Source organism: Saccopteryx bilineata, chromosome 2 (genome assembly GCF_036850765.1).
Source record: "Saccopteryx bilineata isolate mSacBil1 chromosome 2, mSacBil1_pri_phased_curated, whole genome shotgun sequence".
NCBI classification, from domain to species: domain Eukaryota; kingdom Metazoa; phylum Chordata; class Mammalia; order Chiroptera; family Emballonuridae; genus Saccopteryx; species Saccopteryx bilineata.
The window spans coordinates 230,038,446-230,065,088 of NC_089491.1; the positions used below are offsets into that span (position 1 = coordinate 230,038,446).

General features: G+C 43.7%; 1 protein-coding gene across 12 annotated transcripts in view; it reads right to left on the minus strand.

Moving 5' to 3' along the window:
- Window positions 1-25,495, minus strand: part of IFNAR2 (interferon alpha and beta receptor subunit 2) — a 42,939-nt gene extending 17,444 nt beyond the window's left edge. For 3 of the 12 annotated variants that reach the window (XM_066259503.1, XM_066259496.1, XM_066259490.1), the window contains exons 1-6: window positions 25,246-25,495; window positions 20,437-20,516; window positions 16,892-16,982; window positions 14,796-14,837; window positions 12,468-12,582; window positions 9,560-9,732 (exon numbers count right to left, since the gene is read on the minus strand). In XM_066259503.1, coding sequence (XP_066115600.1) covers window positions 9,560-9,732; window positions 12,468-12,582; window positions 14,796-14,837; window positions 16,892-16,946 — 385 coding nt within the window. In that variant the 5' untranslated portion in view covers window positions 16,947-16,982; window positions 20,437-20,516; window positions 25,246-25,495. Of the gene's footprint in view, window positions 1-9,559; window positions 9,733-12,467; window positions 12,583-14,795; window positions 14,905-16,891; window positions 16,983-18,548; window positions 18,642-18,857; window positions 19,135-20,436; window positions 20,517-25,245 lie in introns of those variants that run through there. The other 9 variants (XM_066259492.1, XM_066259494.1, XM_066259497.1 and 6 more) reach the window with 9 other exon arrangements.
- Window positions 25,496-26,643: the final 1,148 nt, after the last annotated feature.

Consider the following 26,643-nt stretch of genomic DNA (forward strand, 5'->3'; position numbering starts at 1 on the left):
ACAGCTGCGGACCCAATCACTGAAATTAGCTTAACCCATGAAATCTGCGCACCCACGGGGCTCTAATTGATAAGATCTCTCTCAGTTCAGCAATCCAAGACAAGAGGTGTGATATTTTTTAGTGCCTCTCGCTAAAGGGGCGGGGGCAACTTCTGATTGATAGAGCCTCCATATTCAGGGATAAACGCTAACAAGAGGGACATGGCAGATAATAAGATCTATACTACACTAGTTGCAAGCAGAGACTAGTGCCTCTTCTTCCCAGCAAAAACAGGCTACAAAGTGTGGAAAGCCTGGGTTGAGTGGTCCAACTGAATGCTAGGCGCTGAACAGTCACCTTGACAACAATTGACTCCCACCCCCGCCTGATTACACTGGAGGCTCTGACTGCCAGAGCCTTTCCCAAAGCCTTGCGCTGAGTGGGGATAGAGTGGGGATTTCCTAGCTCTTTGAGCCTCTTACTCCCCAGGCAGAATCAGTAGCAACCTTATAGCTGGATCACCAGGCTGCTAATTCAGGAAGGGGGGACTAGGAGAGAGAATCCAGGAAAGCAAACTCTCTCATCGTTGGACCCTGCAAACGCCAACAAGCCTTGACTACCAGCAAGACTAAAGCCAATTATATGACATTGCCATAGAATCCCATCAACTGCAAATCCCTACCTAAGTGTGACACAGGGGCAGAGCCTGGGGTACAGAGTCACCGACCAGGAAGAGGGAGAGAAAAGAAAAAGGAAGAAGTTAACCTCTCAAAATCAAGAAAAATCCACAGACTTTACAACTTGTTCCACTAATTTTTTTTTGTTGCTGTTTGTTTCTTCTATCTTATTGCCTTTATTATTATTATTTCTATTTCCTCCACCTCGGTCCTTTTATTTTCTGCCCATCTTATGCTTCCCTTTTCTTGAACTACACTACCCATGAGTGTTACATTTTATTTCTTTTCTTCATCCTCACCCTCCTTTAAGGTTATACTCCAAAACACTTAACTCTCACTCTCTCCTCTTTTGTTTTTTTTTGTTTTGCTTTATTTTGTTTTTTTCTCTTCCTTTTTTTTTTCTTCCTTCGTTTTTCTCTTTTTCTTATTTTTCCTTTCCATTCGTTTTTTCTTTTCTCGTTTTACTTTTCCTCCCATTTAATCCTCAATCACGAACAAATTAGTTAATTTGGGACTCAAAGTTTTTTTTTGGTTTTTTTCTTTTTCGCTTTTGTTTTTTTTTTTGTTTGTTTGTTTATTTTTGTGGCATTTTGGGTACTTTTTATGTTGCTTTTTAACTCACTAGCATTCCTCCCAACCCAAGGTCTCCATTGTATTTAGTCTTCGCTCCACTTAATACAACAGATTTTTACTTATTATTTTTATTTTTTTCTTCTTTATTATTTTTTTTCTCCTTTTTTCTGGTTCCCTCTTATCCCTCTCATTATATCTCTTAGTCGACCATCACTTACAAGCAAATCATCTTATGCTTGTCTAAGATTTTCTTCCCTTTTTTTTTTTTTTTCATTTAGTAGGTCCCTACTCCCTTTTTTTGCCCTTTGAACTCTTCACCCCAAATCAGGCCCTCCATTATAGGCAGTTTTTGTTCCATTTAGCATAATATAATTCACAGGTCATCACGATATTTCCCTGAGGAGGGGAGAGGAGGGAAAGAGAAGAAAGAAAAAAGGGGGAAATAATAAATTATTACTGTTTTTTTTTTTGTGGGGTGTTTTACTTTTTTTTTTTTTTTTTACTTTTTACTATTTATTAATTCTAATTAGTGCTATCAACAAGACCACCCTCAGATGCCAATAAGAAAGAGGAAATCGAATATTATGGATACAAAAGAAAGAGAGGTAACACAAATAGATGTGGAAAAATCTATGGAGAAAAGACTTAACATATTGGAAGCCTTGGAGCTAAATGAAAGAGAATTTAAAATAGAAATCTTAAAAATACTCAGAGATATACAAGAAAACACAGAAAGGCAATATAGGGAGATCAGAAAACAACTCAGTGAACACAAAGAATATATTACCAAGGAAATTGAAACTATAAAAACAAATCAAAACAGAAATGAAAAACTCAATTCACGAGCTGAAAAACGAGGTAACAAGCTTAGTTAACAGAACAGCCCAGATAGAAGATAGGATTAGTGAAATAGAAGACAAACAACTTGAGGCACAACAGAGAGAAGAAGAAAGAGACTCAAAAATAATAAAAAACGAGAAAGCCCTACAGGAATTGTCTGACTCCATCAGAAAGAATAACATAAGAATAATAGGTATATCAGAGGAAGAAGAGAAAGAAAATGGAATGGAGAATATACTCAAACAAATAATAGACGAGAACTTCCCAAGCCTGTGGAAAGAACTAAAGCCTCAAATTCAAGATGCAAACAGAACACCGAGTTTTCTTAACCCCAACAAACCCACTCCAAGGAACATCATAATAAAGATAACACAAACCAATGACAAAGAAAAAATTCTCAAGGCAGCCAGGGAAAAGAAGAGTACAACATATAAAGGAAGGCCCATTAGATTATCATCAGATTTCTCAGCAGAAACTCTTCAAGCTAGAAGAGAGTGGACCCCAATATTTAAAGCTCTGAAAGAGAGGAACTTTCAGCCAAGAATACTATACCCATCAAAGCTATCCTTCAAGTACGAAGGAGATATAAAAACATTCACAAATACAGAAAAGATGAGAGAATTTATCAGCAGAAAGCCCCCACTCCAGGAAATACTAAAGGGGGTTTTCCAACCAGATTCAAAGAACAAAAGAAAACAACACCACAAGTAACAGCTCCACCAAGAACACAATAAAACCAAACTTAAACTGTGACAACAAAGGAAAAAAAGGGGGGAGAGGATGGAGATTAACAGTAGCAAAGGACGATGAAGTGCAGAAATACTCATAAGATAGGGTACTACAATGAATATGGTAGGTACCCTTTTCATTACTTAATGGTAACCAACCTTGAAAAAACCACCACAAAAACACTTGACTTAAAAAAGGTAGCATGGAACACAAACAAACAAAAACAAATGATAGAAAAACAAAAGAAAACAAAAGAGAAGAATCAAACAAGATACAAAACTAACAGAAAGCAATTTATAAAATGGCAGGAGGGAACCCACAAGTGTCAATAATTACACTAAATGTAAATGGATTAAACTTACTAATAAAAAGACACAGAGTAGCAGAATGGATTAAAAAAGAAAATCGAACTATATGCTGCCTACAAGAAACACATCTAAGCAACAAGGATAAAAACAAATTCAAAGTGAAAGGCTGGAAAACAATATTCCAAGCAAACAACACCCAAAAAAAAAGCAGGTGTAGCAATACTCATATCTAATAATGCTGACTACAAGACAGAAAAAGTACTCAGAGTCAAAAATGGTCATTTCATAATGATTAAGGGGAAGTTGAATCAAGAAGACATAACAATCCTTAATATATATGCACCAAACCAAGGAGCACCAAAATATATAAGACAGCTACTTATTGACCTTAAAACAAAAACTAACAAAAATACAATCATACTTAGAGACCTCAATACACCGCTGACGGCTCTAGATCGGTCATCCAAACAGAGAATCAATAAAGATATAGTGGCTTTAAACGAAATACTAGAACACCTGGATATGATAGACATCTACAGGACACTTCATCCCAAAGTGACATTTTTCTCTAGTGTACATGGAACATTCTCAAGAATTGACCATACGTTGGGCCACAAAGACAATATCAGCAAATTTAGAAAAACTGAAATTGTACCAAGCATATTTTCTGATCATAAAGCCTTGAAACTAGAATTCAACTGCAAAAAAGAGGGGGAAAAACCCACAAAAATGTGGAAACTAAACAACATACTTCTAAAAAATGAATGGGTCAAAGAAGAAATAAGCGCAGAGATCAAAAGATATATACAGACAAATGAAAATGAAAATACGACATATCAGAATCTATGGGATGCAGCAAAAGCAGTAGTAAGAGGAAAGTTCATATCACTTCAGGCCTATATGAACAAACAAGAGAGAGCCGAAGTAAACCACTTAACTTCACACCTTAAGGAACTAGAAAAAGAAGAACAAAGACAACCCAAAACCAGCCGAAGAAAGGAGATAATAAAAATCAGAGCAGAAATAAATGAAATAGAGAACAGAAAAAGTATAGAAAAAAATCAATAAAACAAGGAGCTGGTTCTTTGAAAAGATCAACAAAATTGACAAACCCTTGGCAAGACTCACCAAGGAAAAAAGGCACAGGACTCAAATAAATAAAATCCAAAATGAAAGAGGAGAGATCACCACAGACATCATAGATATACAAAGAATTATTGTAGAATACTATAAAAAATACAACAATCTAGAAGAAATGGATAAATTCCTAGAACAATACAACCTTCCTAGACTGACTCATGAAGAAGCAGAAAGCCTAAACAGACCAATCAGCAGGGAGGAAATAGAAAAAACTATTAAAAACCTCCCCAAAAATAAGAGTCCAGGCCCAGACGGTTATACTAGTGAATTCTATCAAACGTTCAAAGAAGACTTGGTTCCTATTCTACTCAAAGTCTTCCAAAAACTTGAAGAAGAAGCAATACTTCCAAACACATTTTATGAGGCCAACATAACCCTCATACCAAAACCTGGCAAGGATGGCACAAAGAAAGAAAACTACAGACCAATATCTCTAATGAATACAGATGCTAAACTACTAAACAAAATACTGGCAAACCGAATACAACAACATATTAAAAAAATAATACATCATGATCAAGTGGGATTCATCCCAGAATCTCAAGGATGGTTCAACATATGTAAAACGGTTAACGTAATACACCATATCAACAAAACAAAGAACAAAAACCACATGATCTTATTAATAGATGCAGAAAAGGCTTTTGATAAAATACAACACAATTTTATGTTTAAGACTCTCAACAAAATGGGTATAGAAGGAAAATATCTCAACATGATAAAGGCCATATATGATAAACCATCAGCCAACATCCTATTAAACGGCATAAAACTGAGGACTTTCTACCTTAAATCAGGAACAAGACAGGGTTGTCCACTCTCTCCACTCTTATTTAACGTGGTGCTAGAAGTTCTGGCCAGAGCAATCAGACAAGACAAAGAAATAAAAGGCATCCATATCGGAAAAGAAGAAGTAAAGGTATCACTTTTTGCTGATGATATGATCCTATACATTGAAAACCTGAAGGACTCCACAAAAAGATTATTAGAAACAATAAACCAATACACTAAGGTCGCAGGATACAAAATTAACATACAAAAGTCCATAGCCTTTCTATATGCCAACAATGAAATATTAGAAAACGAACTCAAAAAAATAATCCCCTTCACGATTGCAACAAAAAAAAATAAAATACCTAGGAATAAACATAACAAAGAATGTAAAGGACCTATATAACGAAAACTACAAGGCATTATTAAGAGAAATAGAAAAAGACACAATGAGATGGAAAAATATTCCTTGTTCTTGGATAGGAAGAATAAATATAATTAAAATGGCCATATTACCCAAAGCAATATATAAATTTAATGCAATTCCCATCAAAATTCCTATGAGATTTTTTAAAGAAATGGAACAAAAAATCATCAGATTTATATGGAACTATAAAAAACCCCGAATAGCCAAAACAATCCTAAGGAAAAAGAATGAAGCTGGGGGCATTACAATACCTGACTTTAAACTATATTATAGGGCCATGATAATCAAAACAGCATGGTATTGGCAGAAAAATAGACATAGACACTCAGACCAATGGAACAGAATAGAAAGCCCAGAAATAAAACCACATATATATGGTCAAATAATCTTTGATAAAGGGGCCAACAACACACAATGGAGAAAAGAAAGCCTCTTCAACAAATGGTGTTGGGAAAACTGGAAAGCCACATGCAAAAGAATGAAACTCGACTACAGCCTGTCCCCGTGTAGTAAAATTAATTCAAAATGGATCAAAGACCTAAATATAAGACCTGAAACAATAAAGTACATAGAAGAAGACATAGGTACTAAAATCATGGACCTAGGTTTTAAAGAACATTTTATGAACTTGACTCCAATGGCAAGAGAAGTGAAGGCAAAGATAAATGAATGGGACTACATCAGAATAAAAAGTTTTTGCTCAGCAAGAGAAACTGATATCAAAATAAACAGACAGCCAACTAAATGGGAAATGATATTTTCAAACAACAGCTCAGATAAGGGCCTAATATCCAAAATTTACAAAGAACTCATAAAACTCAACAACAAACAAACAAACAATCCAATAAAAAAATGGGAAGAGGACATGAACAGACACTTCTCCCAGGAAGAGATACAAATGGCCAACAGATATATGAAAAGATGCTCAGCTTCATTAGTTATTAGAGAAATGCAAATCAAAACTACAATGAGATACCACCTCACCCCTGTTAGATTAGCTATTATCAACAAGACGGGTAATAGCAAATGTTGGAGAGGCTGCGGAGAAAAGGGAACTCTCATCCACTGTTGGTGGGACTGTAAAGTAGTACAACCATTATGGAGGAAAGTATGGTAGTTCCTCAAAAAACTGCAAATAGAACTACCTTATGACCCAGCAATCCCTCTACTGGGTATATACCCCAAAACCTCAGAAACATTGATACGTAAAGATACATGTAGCCCCATGTTCATTGCAGCACTGTTCACAGTGGCCAAGACATGGAAACCACCAAAAAGCCCTTCAATAGAAGACTGGATAAAGAAGATGTGGCACATATACACTATGGAATACTACTCAGCCATAAGAAATGATGATATCAGATCATTTACAGCAAAATGGTGGGATCTTGATAACATTATACGGAGTGAAATAAGTAAATCAGAAAAAAACAAGAACTACATGATTCCATACATTGGTGGAACATAAAAACGAGACTAAGAGACATGGACAAGAGTGTGTTGGTTACCAGGGGTGGGGGGAGGGAGGATATGGGAGGGAGGGAGGGAGAGAGTTAGGGGGAGGGGGAGGGGCACAGAGAACTAGATAGAGGGTGGCAGAGGACAATCTGACTTTGGGCGATGGGTATGCAACATAATTTAATGACAAAATAACCTAGACATGTTTTCTTTGAATATATGTACCCTGATTTATTAATGTCATCCCATTACCATTAATAAAAATTTATTAAAAAAAAAAAGAATTTTATTTATTTATTTTAGAGAGGAGAGAGAGAGAGAAAAGGGGGAGGAGCAGGAAGCATCAACTCCCATATGTGCCCTCATCAGGCAAGCCCAGGGTTTTTTGTTTTTTTTTCTTTTTTGTATTTTTCTGAAGCTGGAAATGGGGAGGGACAGTCAGACAGACTCCCGCATGCACCCGACCGGCACGTCCACCAAGGGGCGAAGCTCTGCCCACCAGGGGGTGATGCTCTGCCCCTCCGGGGCATCACTCTGCCGCGACCAGAGCCACTCTAGCGCCCGGGCCATCTTTGCTCCAATGGAGCCTCTGCTGCGGGAGGGGAAGAGAGAGACAGAGAGGAAGGAGGGGGGGGGGTGGAGAAGCAAATGGGCGCTTCTCCTATGTGCCCTGGCTGAGAATCGAACCCGGGTCCCCCGCACGCCAGGCTGACGCTCTACCGCTGAGCCAACCGGCCAGGGCTAAGCCCAGGGTTTTGAACCAGCGATGTCAGTGTTCTAGGTCGACACTTTATCCACTGCGCCACCACAGGTCAAGCAATGTCAGCCTAAAATGAAACCATTCTTTATCCACACTGTTCACTTATTTCATAAACATACCAATGCATATTTATCTATTTCAAGGACTGGCAAACTATGGCTGATGGGTTGAATTTCTGCATAGCCTGCAAGCTGAGAATGGGGTTTTTTTTTGAGAGGGTTGTAAACCCATGAAGAGTATGTCAGAGACCAGATGTGGCCCACAAAATCTTACAGGGTTTTTTTCTCTGGCCCGTCACAGAAAGTCAGTTGGCCCCTAACCTCTGTTATAATTTTTTGTGGTTAATTCTATTCTACGAAGTGGCTGGACCATGACTGAATTGATTCACTATTTCGAACATTTAGATTGACTCCAGTTTTCTGAATAGAACTTGTGCATCAATAAGTATTCTTGGAGCTAAATCTTTGCTTTTGTCCGTAATATCTTCAGGACAAATTACTAAAGAAGAATTCTGGATGAGGGCAGGTAGGTGTTAAGATTTTTAATACAGACTGCAAATACCTTCAGAGAAACTGCCAGAGTATATACTCCCCATGTTTCCTCTAAACACAGGTGTCTAGGTAGTCTTAATATTTGCCATTTTGAGTCTTGAAAAATGATATTTCACTAATATTTTAATATACTTTCTCCTGACTAGGCAGTGGTACAGTGGATAGAGTGCTGGCCTGGGAGACTGAGGACACAGGTTTAAAACCCTGAGATCACTGGCTTGAGCATGGGCTCATTTGCTTTAGTGTGGGGTTGCCAGTTTGAGTGTGGGATCATAGACGTGACCCCATGTTGGCTGGCTTGAGCCCAAGGTCGCTGGCTTGAGCAAGGGGTCACTGGCTCAGCTGGAGCCCCCTGGTCAAGGCACGTATCAGAAAACAATCAATGAACAACTGAAGTGATACAACTATGAGTTGATGCTTATCTCTCTCCCTTCCTGTCTGTCCCTATCTGTCCCCCTCTCTCTCCCCTTCACTAAAACAAACAAACAAAAAACCCTTTAATATACTTTTTTTAATGATCTGAATACCATGACCTAGACATTGTACTTCTCTTTCTCTTCTGTGTGGAGATACATAGCTATGCCTATTCACACATGGGCAGAGACAGGCCCACAACCCCAGTGACCCCCATAGGCATCCGGGTTTGGCACAGTGGGACTCAGCTGTTACTATCTTCGCTATGCACACCCGCACAGCCTTTAATAGGGAGCTAAACCGAATCTTGCTCTTGGAAACAGGTTGCAAATTAGGACATTGAGAAAGTGATAGAGTGTGGCTGAGGGCTACTGACACCTATCCTGGAGCTGTTAACACAAGTGCCACAGGAAGCTGGCTACCATCACTGGGAAAGAAAGAAAAGAGGGAGGACCCACTCCTGGGCTACAGCCTTCTCTGAGTTGGGGCTTCAGGTGCATGTACACCTCAGTGACCACAGGTCAGAAAGCACCTAGGGAATGCTCTGGGGCAGGGGTTGCAGTATTCAGAAAAGTGCTGGCCCAAAGAGTTGTGACAGCTCAGATAACAGGCTGTGTAAGCCTGTTCCCTACAACCCATCAGGTTGTAAATAAACAGCAAAGTGGCAGCCACTGCCTGAATGTCTGCCTTCTACAGGCCCTGGGCAGCCATTGGCAAGTGCAGATGATCACCTCACTTTTTGGATAGGAAAACTGAGGTTCAGAGAAGCAGTGCAATCATTCCACAGTTACAGAGCTAGGATGTGGCAGAGCCAGGAGGTGAACTGAGCCCCAAGTTAAAAAGCACCTTTTGCAGACCTGCCCCTTTCACAGCGGGAAAAATAATGGTGATCTTGATGACCTATGAAGGTGATAAACAGGGACCAACTCACTTTGTGTGTCCGGGAAGACAGAGACCGTACAGTTGACCTGTGTTGTGTTCCCTTGGACGCCAACAACATTGAAGATGTACGTATCAGACATGGTTTCCCATATGGATGTGAGGTCACAAAAGGATCTCGTGATGTTGGCACAGTCCTCAGCAATCTTCATATCTTCTGACCTACTTTAATAGGAAAGGAAAACTTTAGCATTCATGGGCAGAGAATCCATTCAGTGCACATGGCCTGCCTCCTTGTTCCTCTATGGCCCAATCATCTCGTTTAAAACGGAACACCTAAAATAAAAATTTATTTAAAAAAAAAAGGGGGGGAGGGGGAGGGGCACGGGGAGGGCTAGATAGAAGGTGACGGAGGACAATCTGACTTTGGGTGATGGGTATGCAACAGAACTAAATGACAAGATAACCTGGACATGTTTTCTTTGAATATATGTACCCTGATTTATTGATGTCACCCCATTAAAATAAAAATTAATTAAAAAAAACAACAACAAACAAACAAAAATAAAACGGAACACCTCATCTGACCTGTGGTGGTGCAGTGGATAAAGCATCAAGCTGGAACGCAGAGATCACTGGTTCAAATCCCTGGGCTTCCCCAGGCAAAGCACATACGAGAAGCAACTACTACTATGAGTTGATGCTTCTGGCTCTTTCCTTACCCCCTTTATCTCTCTCTTTCCTCTTTCTAAATATTAATAAACAAAAGCTTTAAAAATATAAAAAAATAAAATGAAATACCTCACCCTGCCTCGCCTAACTCTCTCCCCATCCCTCTTACCTGTATATATATATTTTTAATTTTATTTATTTATTCATTTTAGAGAGGATGGGGGGAGATAGAGATAGAGATAGAAAGAGAGAGAGAGAGAGAGAGAAAGGGGAGGGGCAGGAAGCATCAACTCCCATATGTGCCTTGACCAGGCAAGCCAGGGTTTTGAACCGGCAACCTCAGTGTTTCTAGGTGGACGCTTTATCCACTGCGCCACCACAGGTCAGGCCTTACCTGTATATTTTTATTTGTACCATTTCCCACCACCTGTCACATTTTATCTTTGTTTATTGATATCTGCACCTACTTTCAGAATGTCTTCACCAGCAGGGGCAGCAACTTTGGCTCAGGGTTGTCCCCTGGAATGTAGTAGGTGCTCAGTAAATATCTACTGGATGAACGAGTGAGCGAACCCTGGGCTTTCACGGTGGAGGCCCGGGATCTGGCTTGCCCCTCCAGGACAATCATGAGTGCCTCCCCCACCCTGAGACCCTGTCTCACTCTGGCTGGGGATCCCACACCCAGTCTTAAGTCAGCCTGTACTACATAGGACAACACAGACATCTGATCTTTTCAGCTTCAGAGAGGCAGGTCGGTGATACATGTGACCACTTGGTGCAGAGAGAAACTTAAGACTTTAGTGGGCACCAGGGAGAAAATCAGAAGGTCCTCCGGGTCAGTGAGCCCACCTGGGAAGAAGAGTGCCAAAGGCGGAGCTGTCCATGAGCCAGGAATCCTGCATCAACCCTACGTGGAAGGGTGAGCTCAGCAAGACTTAGCTCTGGGCCCAGGGTCACAGCTGTGACAGAGCTAGACATTGGACCTGCATTTCTTAGTCTTGGCCAGAAACCTCACATGCCATCTGTCTCCCTGAGCAAATAAAAGTGAATACAAACTATCGATCCGGTCACTGGACCTTTGGACTCCTGTCATCAGAAAATGGAGCACTTCTAAACATTCAGATCACTGAATTAGAGAAATAATTGTGAAAACCATACAATACAATAATAATAATTATTTTTTTTGCGTTTTATTTTTTATTTTTGTATTTTTCTGAAGTTGGAAACGGGGAGGCAGTCAGACAGACACCCGCATGAGCCCGACCAGGATCCACCCGGCATGCCCACCAGGGGGCGATGCTCTGCCCATCTGGGGCATCGCTCTGTTGCAACCAGAGCCATTCTAGCGCCTGAAGCAGAGGCCATAGAGCCGTCCTTAGTGCCCAGGCCAACCTTGCTCTAATGGAGCCTTGGCTGCATGAGGGGAAGAGAGAGACAGAGAGGAAGGAGAGGAGGAGGGGTGGAGAAGCAGATGGGCGCTTCTCCTATGTGCCCTGACCAGAAATCGAACCCAGGACTCCTGCACACCAGGCCGACACTCTACCACTAAGCCAACTGGCCAGGGCTGTATTATTTTGCTTCTGAGGATTTGAGTGGTAGAAATGGGATTTGGTTAAAAATGTTTGTCAAAAATAGTCTTGAGTTGTTAAAGTATTCAATTTAATTAAAAAAGGATTTGTATTTTGTCTTTGACCTTTAAAGCTCTGAATAAAACACACACACACAGGGCAAGGGGGAAAAAGAAGGGAGAGAAAAGCTCTGTTAAAAGATCACCCCCCGGCCCTGGCCGGTTGGCTCAGCGGTAGAGCGTCGGCCTAGTGTGCAGAGGACCCGGGTTCGATTCCCGGCCAGGGCACATAGGAGAAGCGCCCATTTGCTTCTCCACCCCTCCGCCGCGCCTTCCTCTCTGTCTCTCTCTTCCCCTCCCGCAGCCAAGGCTCCATTGGAGCAAAGATGGCCCGGGTGCTGGGGATGGCTCTGTGGCCTCTGCCCCAGGCGCTAGAGTGGCTCTGGTCGCAACATGGCGACACCCAGGAGGGTCGCAACATGGCGACGCCCAGGATGGGCAGAGCATCACCCCCTGGTGGGCAGAGCGTCGCCCCTGGTGGGCGTGCCGGGTGGATCCCGGTCGGGCGCATGCGGGAGTCTGTCTGACTGTCTCTCCCTGTTTCCAGCTTCAGAAAAATGCAAAAAAAAAAAAAAAAAAAAAAAAAGATCACCCCCTTCCCACTCCCACATCATAGAAAGATAATGTACTCAGCCAGAGTAAAACAAAATGCCACACTAACCTCATGTATGTGTGCCACAATGTGTAGTGAGTTGGCACAATGGAATGGTTTTTAAACTCCCATGATAACACTGGCCGGAAATTTCTTAACGTTATGCTGAAAATGCAAGCGTCATCTAAAAATTTTAAAGGGAACAGGAGGAAAAAAAAAAAGATTAAAATCTGGAACTCAGCATTGTTATTATTTTTTTAACTTTTATTTCATTTTTAATTTTTTGTATTTTTCCGAAGCTAGAAATGGGGAAGCAGTCAGACAGACTCCCGCATGCGCCCGACCAGGATCCACCCGGCACGCCCACAAGAGGGCGATGCTCTGCCCATCTTGGGGCGTCGCTCTGCCGCAATCAGAGCCATTCTAGTGCCTGAGGCAGAAGCCACAGAGCCATCCCCAGCGCCGGGCCAACTTTGCTCCAATGGAGCCTTGGCTGCGGGAGGGGAAGAGAGAGACAGAGAGGAAGGAGAGGGGGAGGGGTGGAGAAGCAGATGGGCGCTTCTCCTGTATGGCCTGGCCGGGAATTGAACCCAGGACTCCTGCATGCCAGGCCGACACTCTATCACTGAGCCAACCAGCCAGGGCCTGGAACTCAGCACTGTATCTCAGCCACCTTCCAGACAGTCTCTTGGGATCTGGAGCCCACACTGTGAGCAAAAAGCCCTCCCCAGGGCCCAGGGGTCCTGGCAACACGGGAAGGAAGTGGTTCTACTGCACATGAGAAATGAACTAATGCAATTAATTAATGAGCAGCACAACGTCAGGGCAGGCAGCTTAGGAAACAGGAATTCAGCAATGTGTAAACAGGCATGGGGCTTATCTGGTTGACACTGACTTTCAGTGGCTCACCGGATCACAATACCAAGTCATCCTGGGCCACTGCATTCTCTCAGCTTATCCCCAATTCCTCTGGCATCTCTCCCTAAGTAGCTCTGCCCACTACAAGTGTCTCTCCCTGGACTCATTTCCCATCCAGAGGGGCGGGAGAGGATCAGTGTGCCCCAATTGGCCTGGTTCAGGTAGTTAATCCCACAACAATGCAGAAGTAGCTGTTATAGACCCATTCTACAGACTGACATTAGAAAGTTGAGTTCCCCAATGTTAAGCATCTGGGAAGTGGAAGCAGCCGATGAGCCTCTGAAACTGTGCCTGTCAAATCTGCCTCATGGCTATAGTTCTTAACACTGTTTATGTTTCCTGTGGTTAGAGCTGGGGCCTCTGCTTCTCGGTTGCCACCCCTTCATCCCCAGTGCTCATCATAGACAGGACATGTATCTCACACAGAGTAAAGTTTTGTGGACAGATTCCTCTATGTAGGCAAAAAGTTTAGTTTAAACAAATTATTTTCCTGGCCCTGGCTGGGTGGCTCCATAGATAAAGCATCATTCCAGAGCACTGAGCTTACTGCTTCAATGCTTGGTCAGGGCACATAGAAGAAGCAACCAATCAGTGCACAACTAAATGGAACAACTAAGTGGAACGAGTTGGTGCTTCTCTCTCCCTCTCCCTCCACTGCCCCTCAAATCAATGGAAAAAATTTTTTTAAATTTATTTTCCTTTATCTGGTACTAGCTATTGAATAATAGAAGGATCCAAATTAAAGGGAAATTACTTCTGGGTCATTTTTTTGTTTGGCTTATTCTGTGTCTCCTTATCCTTCTACTAAGGGATTTTAAATGGAATATTCTTTTAAGGGATTTTAAAAGGACCTCTGGTGTTAATTTCTTTTTCTTTTTTTTTTTTTTTTTTGTATTTTTCCGAAGCTGGAAACGGGGAGAGACAGTCAGACAGACTCCCGCATGCACCCGACCGGGATCCACCCGGCACGCCCACCAGGGGGCGATGCTCTGCCCCTCCGGGGCGTTGCTCTGTTGCAACCAGAGCCACTCTAGCGCCTGGGGCAGAGGCCAAGGAGCCATCCCCAGCGCCCGGGCCATCTTTGCTCCAATGGAGCCTCTGCTGCGGGAGGGGAAGAGAGAGACAGAGAGGAAGGAGAGGGGGAGGGGTGGAGAAGCAGACGGGCGCTTCTCCTGTGTGCCCTGGCCGGGAATCGAACCTGGGACTTCTGCATGCCAGGCCGACACTCTACCACTGAGCCAACCGGCCAGGGCCTGGTGTTAATTTCTTACAACAGTTTTGTGAGACATGTGTGAAAACCAGAACTGGCTGACTGGCTCCTTGTACAGAGGAAGTGTTTGAGAAAAAGGGTTCAGACAAAGTGGGCAACAGATCTGGGATCGGATATCCAATCACCCACATTTTTAGACTTCTGCATGGTCACCCCAGGACTCTGACCCATATGCAAAATTCAGTCAAGGCACAAGGAAAATCTCTTACCAGGCAAAGCTTGTAAACTGCCAAACATGGGGCTGATGTAGGCTGAGAAGAAGAAGGAGACATTAGACAAACTGCGCTGTCTCTGGGCTCAATTCACCAGTCTGGCATTCTGTTATGCACATATGTTAATACTGAATTAAGACATTCTCATGCAAAAAAAGTAAAAAACAATAAATCCTCCCCCCAAACAAACAAAAACCCCCAAAATACCAATGCTCAAGGCAGTGGTTTTTATTTATTCTTTAAATTTTTATTTATATATACAGTGTGTCCGTAAAGTCATGGTGCACTTTTGACCGGTCACAGGAAAGCAACAAAAGACGATAGAAATGTGAAATCTGTACCAAATTAAAGGAAAACCCTCCCAGTTTCTGTAGGATGATGTGGCAGCATGTGCGCATGCGCAGATGATGACATAACACCGTGTATACAGCGGAGCAGCCCATGGCCATGCCAGTCGAGATGTGGATAGTACAGAGGAGAGTTCAGTGTGTTCTGTGGCTTGCTAAATTCGAATCCGTGACCAAAGTGCAACGTGAATATCAGTGCGTTTATAACGAAGCACCACCACATAGGAATAACATTACTTGGTGGGATAAGCAGTTGAAGGAAACTGGCAGTTTGGTGGAGAAACCCTGTTCTGGTAGGCCATCATCAGTCAGTGATGAGTTGGTAGAGGCTATACGGGATAGCTACCTAAGGAGCCCTAAAAAATCTGTGCGTGAGCCCACATCAAACTGCACTGAATAGGTATGAAACTGGGAGAGTTTTCCTTTTATTTGGTGCAGATTTCACATTTCTATCGTCTTTTGTTGCTTTCCTGTGACTGGTCAAAAGTGCACCATGACTTTATGGACACACTGTACATTTATTTATTTTTATTTATTTATTGAGAGGAAGAAAGGCAGAGAGACAGACTCCCACATGCGCCCTAACTGGAATCTACCAGGCAAGCTCCCTAAAGGGCAATGCGCTGCCCATCTGGGGCCATTGCTCTCTTGCTTGGCAACCGAGCTATTTTTAGCACCTGAGGTGGAGGCCTACAGAGCCATCCTGGCATATGAGCCAACTTGCTTGAATCAATTGAGCCATGGCTGCAGGAGGGGAAGAAAGAGAAAGATAGAGGGAGAGAGGGGGTGGAGAAGCAGATGGTCACTTCTCCTGTGTTCCCTGACTGGGAATTGAACCTGAGACATCCACATGTGGGGCAGATGCTCTATCACTGAGCCAACCAGCCAGAGCACAATGGTTTTTAGGGAGTTGACACTGGTATCAGCAGCATCTGATCCAAGGATTTTATCCTGTGAGGCCCCCAGATGAGATCCATTTGGGAGCTGATACTAATAACAAGGGTTGGCTGGTTGAGGGGTGTCCCGAGAAGCAATTACCTGTCTGGAAAAAGTCTCTGAATATGAATAACAAATGTGGCTCATGTATAAGCTTTAAAGTTAAGCTAGTCACCAAGGTTAGCAGAGAAAGAAAGGTGTTGGTGATGGGCATGGGGCTTCTCATCTACTTTCTGGATGTCACAGTGAGTTGAGGGGAAGGGTTACTAGCCTTCTTCCTCGGTGGAGGCCATGGATGTTATTTACACAATGCAGGGCATGGGCAGTCCTGTGGTGGGAGATGGCTTATTCAGGGGTTAGGGTTATGGAACATATGACATAGTGATACCAAAACAGAATCAAGAGAAAGGTAGAGAAAGGGCAGAGATACCACCATGGGAAAAATCAGTAATAAATGAAGCATTAAACCAAATTTCAGAGATGACTTTTCAGTCTGGTGACACTGGTAGGAGATCAGAGGTTTGGTCTCTTTCCAGATATGAGTGATAGTCAACTCCATCCTGGATTAGAATGAGGGTATTAAAAGAAATTACTCTTCAAATCACATAGGAGGATATTCCTCAACATAACTGAACTTTAAATCATTTTTGTTTATTTGTTTGTTTCCCTAAAATTAACAATAGGGCAGAAACCAAACGCAGGCCTGGCTCTTGGCCTTGGGCTCAAGCTTGCTGCTCCCCAAAGGGCTCCTGGTGATGGTGACTTCACAGGCTTGCTCCTGCAAGAACTATGATAAATAGTAACACTTACCCATGAGATACAAATTAAGTAGACTAATCACACAGGCACTGTGGTCCAAGAACATCTTTGTTAGCTCATAAGTCCTTCCTTACTTTCACACCTGAAAAGGAAACCAATATTGGGTGATCAAAATTCTGAAGTGTCTAAAATGAGTGAAGACAAGACAAGGGGAGACCAGTGGGTGATTCCTGGTTCCAGGCTTCCTAACCCCTCCTGGGAGCTGAACCATTTACTCCTGTGTATATGAGCAAAGTGGGTTCAGCTTCCGGGACCAATTCCTCACCTAATCTGGAAGATATTTTAAATTTAACTTTTGAGGCCCTGGACGGTTGGCTCAGTAGATAGAATATCACCTTGGCGTATGGACATCCTGGGTTCGATTCCCAGTCTGAGCACAGAGGAGAAGCAACCATCTGCTTTCCCCCCTTTCTTCCCCCTTCTCTCTCTCTTCCCCTGCTACAGCCAGTGGCTCAATTGGTTTGAGCATCAGCCCTGGACGCTGAGGATAGCTTGGTTAGTCCGAGTCAGCTTCAGGTGCTAAAAATAGCTCAGTTGATTTGAGCATCGGCCCTAGACAGGGGTTGCCAGGTGGATTTTGGTTGAGATGCATGCAGGAATCTGTCTCACTATCTCCCCTCCTTTAACTTAAAAAACATTAACTCTTCAACAGGTAACAGTCATCTGGTTCCAAACTTTTAAACATCCAAAAAAAGGAAATGGTGAAGAGACTTGTTTCCTTCAGAAAACTACTTTTATTATTATTGTTATCTGATGAGTCCTTCAGAATATCTTCATGCATAAGCAAAAACAAACTTATTACTTCTCCCATGTTTTTACACAAGAGGTAGCATATACATTTCCTGTCCTGCCCCTGCTTTTTTCCAGTTAAAAACATACCTGGGAGATCTTTTTGCATTAGCACCAGAGAATTTTCTTGTTGTTGTTGTTTTGAAGTAGTTGCCCTGCACCATTTATATATAGGCATGCACCATTTATATCGTCAGTCTTTGTGATGACTTTTTGAATTGCTTCTAATCTTTTCTGCAATGATTTATCTTGGACAAATGTCACTCTGCACATAGGCATGTCAAAGTGAAGGGACACCTTCCGAAAGTAGGATTGCTAGGCTAAAGGGAGTATTAGCCAGTGAGTGAACCAGCAGCAAACAGCACCATTACGTTAGGAAATTTTGAGATAGTTCTTTAATCAAATGTGTGAACAGGATATAGGCAAACTATAAGAGTGTAGCATGCACCTGATGTTACTAATCGTGTGGGCTGTCCCCACCCTGGGCTTGAGGGACAAAGGAAAGGTGCCAACACAAGACTTTGGGAGAAGAGAGTCCTATGTGATAAGCTGTGACCTCAGCTAGACTCAGCTAACCGAAGGTGACTGTGCAGGGATGGGGCTGAGGGATGAATGAGTAATCCACTGCTGTCTTCCCTTCTCTTGGGGCTTCATCTTGGTTGACTCCAACCAGAAGTCAGAGAACAAGGATGCTGGTGGCTGTACCCACAGTGGACAGGATCCTAGAGCAAAGTCAAGGGTGGGAAGGTGGAGGAGGGTCTGGAAGGGCAGACAGAAGAGATCAGGCACAGACCAGCTATGCATTTGTAATTCTGATGGAAAAGGCCACCATGTCACCGTGGTGGCTGTATTGACTTACACAACGGCCTGCAATGTGTGAGAATCCTGTGCTTCCCCAGGGCCTCCTCACAGAGCTGGTCATCAAACTCTGGAGTTTCTAAGAATTAAATTCCTAAATGAAAAAAAATTGTTCTCTTAGTCTCTGTGGGCTTGAGTGTTTTCATATCTATAAGAACTATTTGTACTTTCTTTCTTGTGAACTGTTTGTTTCTTAATGCATTTTTCTAGTGAGTTGCTGGTTTTGTTCTTATTGGTTTGCAGGAGCTTTTTTTTTTTAAGTTTATTTACTGGTTTGCCAGAGGGAACCTGGCCCTTTGTGATGATTCACCTGTTTTCCTCTTTCCTTGTCATCTGCCCTTTGATTTTCTTGTGCTTATTTCTTTTGTTTTTTCAAACCATGCAGAAGTGTCTGAGTTCTGTTTTCATATTTAAAGGATTTTCATTCTCTCTTAGCGTCTGCATTTTGAATCTGAAAGCCTTCCTCACTCCAAGGTGGGAATGAAATTCTCTTCCTCAGAGCTTCTGTCTCCATCCAAACAATGACAATGACGCAGCTCTACAGACACTGAGTGCTCTTCTGTCCCTAACACTGGGGCAGCATCAAGCTGCAAATCAAAATAAAAAATGATTGCAAAATAGCAGGCTTGAGTTCAGCAAATGTATAAGTTCTCTTGACTATCACGGTAACAGTGATGGAACACCACCCAGGGACTCTCCTAGAGAAATCCGAGGTCCCAGGTCAAAACTGCTATCCATGCTGCAGACTCCACCCTCCAGGAGATATCCCGGCATCTCTGTCCACAGCTCATCCTGTAATATGCACCTGCTTAGAACGTCTATAGAGATGTCTTTGTTACATATCAAGTCACCGTCCATATTACTCCTCAGCAGATGGCTTGCATGGTTATGGACATTTCTTGGATGCTGGGCGCACCTTGATTTTGAATGCCACATTAAGAGTGACTCCTTTCTACCTCTGTTTTATTGTTTTTCTGACAGCAATACATCTCTGCCTTCATTCTGTATCTGCAGAACTTGGCGCCTTCAGCAGCCGAGAACACACACCCACACATACACCACACACCCACACACACACCTACACACAGAGGTCTGCTCTCCAGCTCTGGGTAAGGAGACCCAGGGGATGTGCCTTCTCCTCTTTGTTCCTGGTGACTCACACTTTACTTTCAACCAGATGTCTGATAACTAGATGCTTGCTGGCTTGGAAAAATCTAATTTCTTGTCCTTGCTTCCTGCCTGAAATTGTTAGTGAAGCTCCTCAGAACTCATCCCACCTCTGACCCCCGACTAAAGATACAGTAGATCTGCCTCCTACAGGCCTGGCTCGGCTCTCGTTACTATCACCCTGTAGCCAGGGCCGGCTCTAGCCCCCAGGGCCCTTACACGCAGAAGGGTCCCATTCTTGGTTCGCTGCTGTCCTGTGGTCAAAATTCTGAGTAACTTTTATCTTTGAACTGGTCTTTTGGAGCTTCAGCTCACTTGGTCTCGCTCCCCCGTCCCCTGCAGGGTGAGGGTCCCAGGACCTGCCTGGCCTTTCTCTATAGCCATGACTACGGCGGCTTGGCTGCTGTTGGAGAGTCCCATGATGCCTTCCTGGTGTGTGTGCAGGGTGGATGGAAGCTGTCCCTGTCTTGCTTCCTCCAGGGGTGTTTGGTTTGGTGGGGGTGAGCAGCTAGGTCAGCCTTGACCCCAGCATGCCCAGGAGCAGAGGACATTGTCAGCATGCTGTGGCCTGTGATGGCAGGTTTTTGGGGAGGGGAGACTGGACTTCTCCAGAGCTCACCCCAGGTTGGGGTGTGGGGAGGCTCACAGGAGGGGGATCTATCTGGCATGCTTCATGCCTAAGTGCATGGGCACTCAGTAGCCAGGGCAAGAACCCCGCGTACCTGTGGGGGCTGCACTGCGCCTGGGTGACCCGTGGACTAGTGAGTGCTCCTGGGGCAGGCTGTGTTGTAACAGGAAATGGCCCGCAAACGAAGAATAATAGAAGTTTAGACAACTTGATGGAGGAAGAATTTATTAGTAGCCGGTGGAGCATGTGATGCTAGTAGCACCAGAGCACGAGCTTCCCAAAGTTAGGTTTTTTACATATTATATATCTTTTATAGTGTCCATGCAAGGGGCACATGACAAGTGCCTGATTTCTTTGTCTGCAGACCTATATATGACTTTTGAGTCTCTGGGAGGGGAGAGGGTAAGAGGGGAGGTTTGGACTGCCTGTCCTTGACTATTCATATATCCTATTATCCTTGCTGGTGATGCAAGTTTATTTCAGGGAGCTGATAAAGGGGCTACAGCTGTGGTTTAATACTTTTCAAACTTTCTCAGTCAGTCCTTTGAGCCCTTCCTCCCTCAGTTTGAAACCCTGAGGTCACTGGCTTGAGTGCAGGATCAGACATTGTAGGCCTCTTTTCCTGCATTTTTCTGGTTTCTCCCCTCTCAGTGTGTCCAGGGAACCCTTTCTTCCTGAGTCTGGCTTTAGTTTGCTTCTGGTGAGTTGTGCTACAAAATGTCACTATGGAATTTGGTGATTCCCCTTACAAATTAAATGCTCTTATATTTGCAGTTAGATCTGGTTTTGCACAGTATAAAGTCAATTGGTAAAAAACCATGCTAATAATTAAACACTATATATTTTTTTTAACTTGGAATGACATTAAATAACAAAATTTTAAAATAGCAAGTTGACACACAGAAACTGAAACAAAAGAAAAAGCTTGCTATTTTTGTACCTCAATGGCACTTTTCCTGGGAAATGGCACTTTCTTTTGACCAAGACCATTTTTGTTTCTTTGAATAAAATTTCTTTTATCCTATTTTACTGGAATTTTCTGTCCCATTTGTTGGTTCCTCTCCACCAGGGACCCCCATTATCCTAATGCTTCATTGTGCTGTTTGTCTTCCACATCAGATCCCTTCTCATGCACTTAACCTTTGTCTTTTTTCATCTGCGCTCATTCAGTTTAAATCCAGCCTTCCCTCCATTAAAATATATTTGCCATCAGCAGTACCTATTCTGCTCTTTCCTCTTATTTCTTTTTTTAAAATTATTTATTTATTTTACAGAGGAGAGGGAGAGACAGAGAGAGAGAGAGAGAGAGACAGAGAGAGAGAAGGGGGGAGGAGCTGGAAGCATCAACTCCCATATGTGCCTTGACCAGGCAAGCCCAGGGTTTTGAACCGGCGACCTCAGCATTTCCAGGTCGATGCTTTATCCACTGCGCCACCACAGGTCAGGCTCCTCTTATTTCTTGTTATTATGTTTCCATGGTCTTTAATTCATTCCTTTGAGTCTGCAATTTTCCTTTCCATCTCCATTTTCAAATTTTCTCATCTTTGAGCTCCTTTTATTGAATTATTATTTTTATCAAGTTGGTGTAGGACCTAAGGCTATTGGTAAGAAATTTCCTTCTGTTCCAAGAGTAATCTTTTCTTTCTAGTGAGACTCCTTGCAAGCACGTCGTTCTCCCATTTCCTCTTTCTGCTCACACCATTTCTGTTCACCGTGCTCGTACCTGGACGGCTTTGTCACCACCAGTTACTGTGACACAGTGGAGTGAAATTGTGACCTCTTCTTATAACTATGCCTGATTTCAGTTTGTTCTGTAAAGACTTTAGCTCAAAGAATTAGTGCTGGGATGGGGGAACATGGGGGTGCTCATCTGCGAGGACACCTAGGCCCTGCTCCCTCCTAAAGGTTTCCTGTAGGTGGGTGCTCTGTGGGCTGCTCAGGCCCTGGTGGAAGGAAGGATGAAGTAGGGTCCACCCCTTGTCTGTGGGTGGTCCTCCTGATTCTGCTGCTGGCTTCTCCCACTCAGTCAGCCTGCTCCCCATCTCCCTGGCCTCTAACCAGCATGAAGAGCCCACTGCTCCTTTGTCAGAAAAGGAAAAAGGCTAAATGTGTTAAGGCTCATTTTCTTCTTTCCTACTTATTCATGGAGAGTTTTCAAGATTTTTGTTGACTCACCAGTATAGTTTCGGGTTGTTAGGCACATGCAAATTTTATTTATTTTTAGTAAACCTCAGAATTAAAACAACAATGGCAATGCTTAAGAATACCTTTCCTATCTGACCTGTGGTGGTACAGTGGATAGAGCACCAACCTGGAATACTGAGGTCGCTGGTTTAAATCCCCAGGCTTGTCTGTTCAAGGCACATATGAGAACTAACTATTACAGTGTTTCCTCCTCTCCCCGCCCCCACCTCTCTCTCTCTCCTCTCTCTAAAGTCAATAAATAAAATCTTAAACAAAACAAAATAAAAATCTTTCCCCCTGTATCACTTTGTAAAACCCTGGCTCGTGGGAGGACTAAGTGTATATATTTTCTTTCTGGCTCTGGAGACAATTTTTAGTGGCTCTGAACTACTCCCCACTCTGCATCCATCCATCTCTCTCTCTCTCTCTCTCTCTCTGTTTCTCTTTGTCTCTTCTCTCCAGTGCTCAGTAACCTTACTTCAGCCAAGCTACTCTCCCATATAACTGTTTTATTCTTCCCGAATTGCACACAACCCGTTTCATTCTTCAGAGCAACGGAAAGACCCTGGGGAAAAAGTATGGTCAAGCTCTACTCAGGCTCAGATTGTTTCCTGAATTGTAAATGGACATTTCCTCCTGATATCTGACTGTCTGAGAAATTAGACCACTTCCTCAGTGCTGTAGCATGACTGACAAGGTTTTCTTCTTATTGGGTTACATCAAATAAAAGTGTAAGATGTTAAGTATATCTTACACTCAACAGCATTTTAGATTTGGTAAAATATAATGACTGAAGATCAAAGAATATATGTACCATTGACTCTTCAACAGTTTGAAGGCTTATAAATGTAATGATAAAATGAGTCTAATAAAGCTGTGTATGTGCAAGTGGATGGAATGCAATATATATTTTAACAAAAGTTTCACTTCTAAGACAGTATATCTGGGTCCATGATTCTTGTATTTTTTTTTTTCTTGAAAGAAAGGAAGGGAGAGAGGTGAAAAGTATCAACTCTTAGTTGCAGCACTTGAGTTGTTCATTGACTGCTTCTCATCCGTGCCTTGATGGGGAGGGGACAGTGCTCAATCTGAACCAGTGACCTCTTGCTCAAGCCAGTGACCTTGGGATCATGTTGATGATCCTGTGCTCAAGCTGGCTAGCCTGTGCTCAAGCTGGATGAGCTCCCACTCAAGCTCAAGACCTTGGGGTTTTGAACTTGGGACCTCAGTATCCTAGGTTGACACTATTCCCTGCACACCACTGGTCAGGCATGGTTCTTCTAAAAAAATTTTAAATACAAATTACCATTTATCAAATCATAGGAACCAAATTTTTGGGCAGATTTTTTTTAACGTTCAAATAAATACAGTTAGGAATAAAAGAGCCATGCAGATTTGATGATTTAAAATCAAAAAACAACTTGTGAACTACAGCACTTAAAACTTCAAGTCATTTCCTGGGACAAATTTGTCAAACCTTACCAAGCATACCCATATTGTTAGAGAAGTCTATCTGATGTTTCTTTTAGATTTTGGTCAGGCTTTCTTCCTGTCCCTTTCCTCCCTACATCTGAACAGCAGGTGAGTGTGTGTTGGGGAGGGTACTTAGAAACCTTGCCACGGTGTGAAGCAGTTAAGTGTAGCTGTGTAGCGTGAAATCCGTGAAATCCGGGATGGAGGGGAGGGGGTGGAGGAAGGGGGGGGTGGCGACCCCAAGACTCCTGGCGCCTGTCTCTGCCCCTCCCACTTCCTCACTCAGAGCTGATGGTAGGTCATGTCATCACATTTTTTTAAAAAAATTTGATTTAGAAAATTAAATTTAACAGTGACATTGATTAGTACGAGTACATAGGTTTCAGATAAACATTTCTATAGCATTCGAACTGTTGATTATGTTGTGAACACATCACACGAAGTCAAATAATTTTTCGACACCCTCTATTCATCCCTCTTGACTCCCTTGCCCCCCGCCCCTCCCCCACACCCCCACTACGCTTTTACCTATGTCCATGAGTCTGTTTTATATCCCACCTAAGTGTGAATCATCATATTAATTTCTAAGACCTCTTGCAAAAAACAAAAACAAAGAAATAATATATAAAAAGCAAGATGGTGAGGTATCTAGCTTTTTCCAGTAAAGCCATCGCTAGACACATGAGTTGTTTGACGGACAGAACTTATAACTGGGTTTAACTGGTTGATTTTCCCGGGGCTGAAACGCAGACGACGGCTTGCACCCAGTCCCTCATCTCCTCCCCACCATGGAGTGGGGTCCACTACTCTGCCCGCAGCCCCCATCCCCAGCTTCCAAGCGGCGTACTCGGCAGGACGTGGGACACTCGAGTCGCGGTTGCTCCTCTGTGCTCCGGTCCCGCACCGCTCACCTCCCCCAGAGGCCAGCGTCTTGGCTGGGGGAGGGGGAAGGGTGGGGGAGAGGGAGAGGAAAGGGAGAGGGAAAGGGAAAGGGAAAGAGACAGGGCGAGGGGCGCAGGTCCCACTGGGACAGGAACCGCGGGCAAGGCTGAACGCAGCGCCGCGCAGCGCGAGGGACACACAGACGCCCAAACATACCCCGCAGGGCCGTGGGGGCGGGGACTGCGGGAAGCCCAGGCTTCCCCGGGAGGATTCCGGGAAACGGCTGCAGGGACGCGCGTCTGCCGCGCGATCGCTGCAATGGCGTCCTTTCCCTCGGCCCCGCAGTCCACCGGTTCCCGTGTTACCTTCACAATTTGGCATGTCCGCTCCTGTTCGGGGGTCTGGTTGCGGCCCCACGCCGCCCTCCTTCCCTTCGCCCCGCGCTCCCGGTCGGGTGCGCACCCGTGTGGCCTGTGTGGCGCTGCGGCGGCGACCTTCCCGCGCGGGCGGGCAGAAGTGGGGAGAACAAGCCGTGGGCGTCCGGGATGGACCCTCAGACTGTCCTCCCGGAGCCCAGGGAAAGTCCCCAGCGCGGGTGCGCGCGCCGAGAGGGGCGGGCCGGGGGCGGGACACGGAACACGGTGTTTACTGACATTTCCTGAACCGGCCCCTAGCCACCTCTCCGCGCCGCTACGCCCCACATCTTGCGATGGGTAAAGGGACTCTGGCTGTTTTGTTTTCTGCAGTATCCTCCGGGGCCAGAACCTTACCTGGCTCTGAGGACAATGTCTGTCTGGTACATTTTATTCATTCAATAAAAATGTATCCAATGAATGGATAGGAGGAATTAACATCGTTAAAATGGCCATACTACCTAAAGCAATCTGTGCATTTGATGCAATCCCTATCAAAATATCAGTGACATTTTCCACAGAACTAGGACAAATAATTCTAAAATTTATATGGAACTACAAGAGACTCCAAATAGCCACAGTAATCTTCAGAAAGAACAAACTTGGCCTGGCCTGGCCTGTGCTGGTGCAGCGGATAAACCTTCAGCCTGGAATGCCAAGGTTGCTGGTTTGAAACCCTGGGCTTCCATGGTCAAGGCACATACAACGAGCAAGCAATGATCAATTTAACATGAAGCAACTATGAGTTGATACTTCCCATTCCGCGCTCCCCTCTCTCTCCTGTCTCTGTAAAATCAATAAATAAAGTATTAAAAAAAAAAAAAAAAGAACAAACTTGGAAGTATCATGCCACCTGATATCCAACTATACCTCAAGGCTATAGCAATCAAAACAGCATGGTACTGCCTGACCAAGCGGTGGCGCAGTGGATGGAGCATCAGGCTGGGATGTTCAAGACCTGAGGTCGCCAGCTTGGGCACTGGCACATCTGGTTTGAGCAAGAGCCCACCAGCTTGAACCCAATGCCCCTGGCTCCAGCAGGGGGTTGCTGGGTCTGCTGGAGGCCCACGGTCAGGGCACATGTGAGAAAGCAATCAATGAACAGCTAAGGTGTTGCAACGAGCAATGAAAAACTAATGATTCTCATCTCTCTGTCCCTGTCTATCCCTCTCTCTGACTCACTCTGTCTCTGTAAAAATTAAAAAAAATTAAAAAGATAAAACATTAAAAAAACACAACAGCATGGTACTGGCATAAAAACAACACGTAGATAATCAGAACAGAACAGAGAGCCCAGAAATAAACCGATGCCTATATGGTCAATTAATCTATGAAAAAGGAGACAGTCC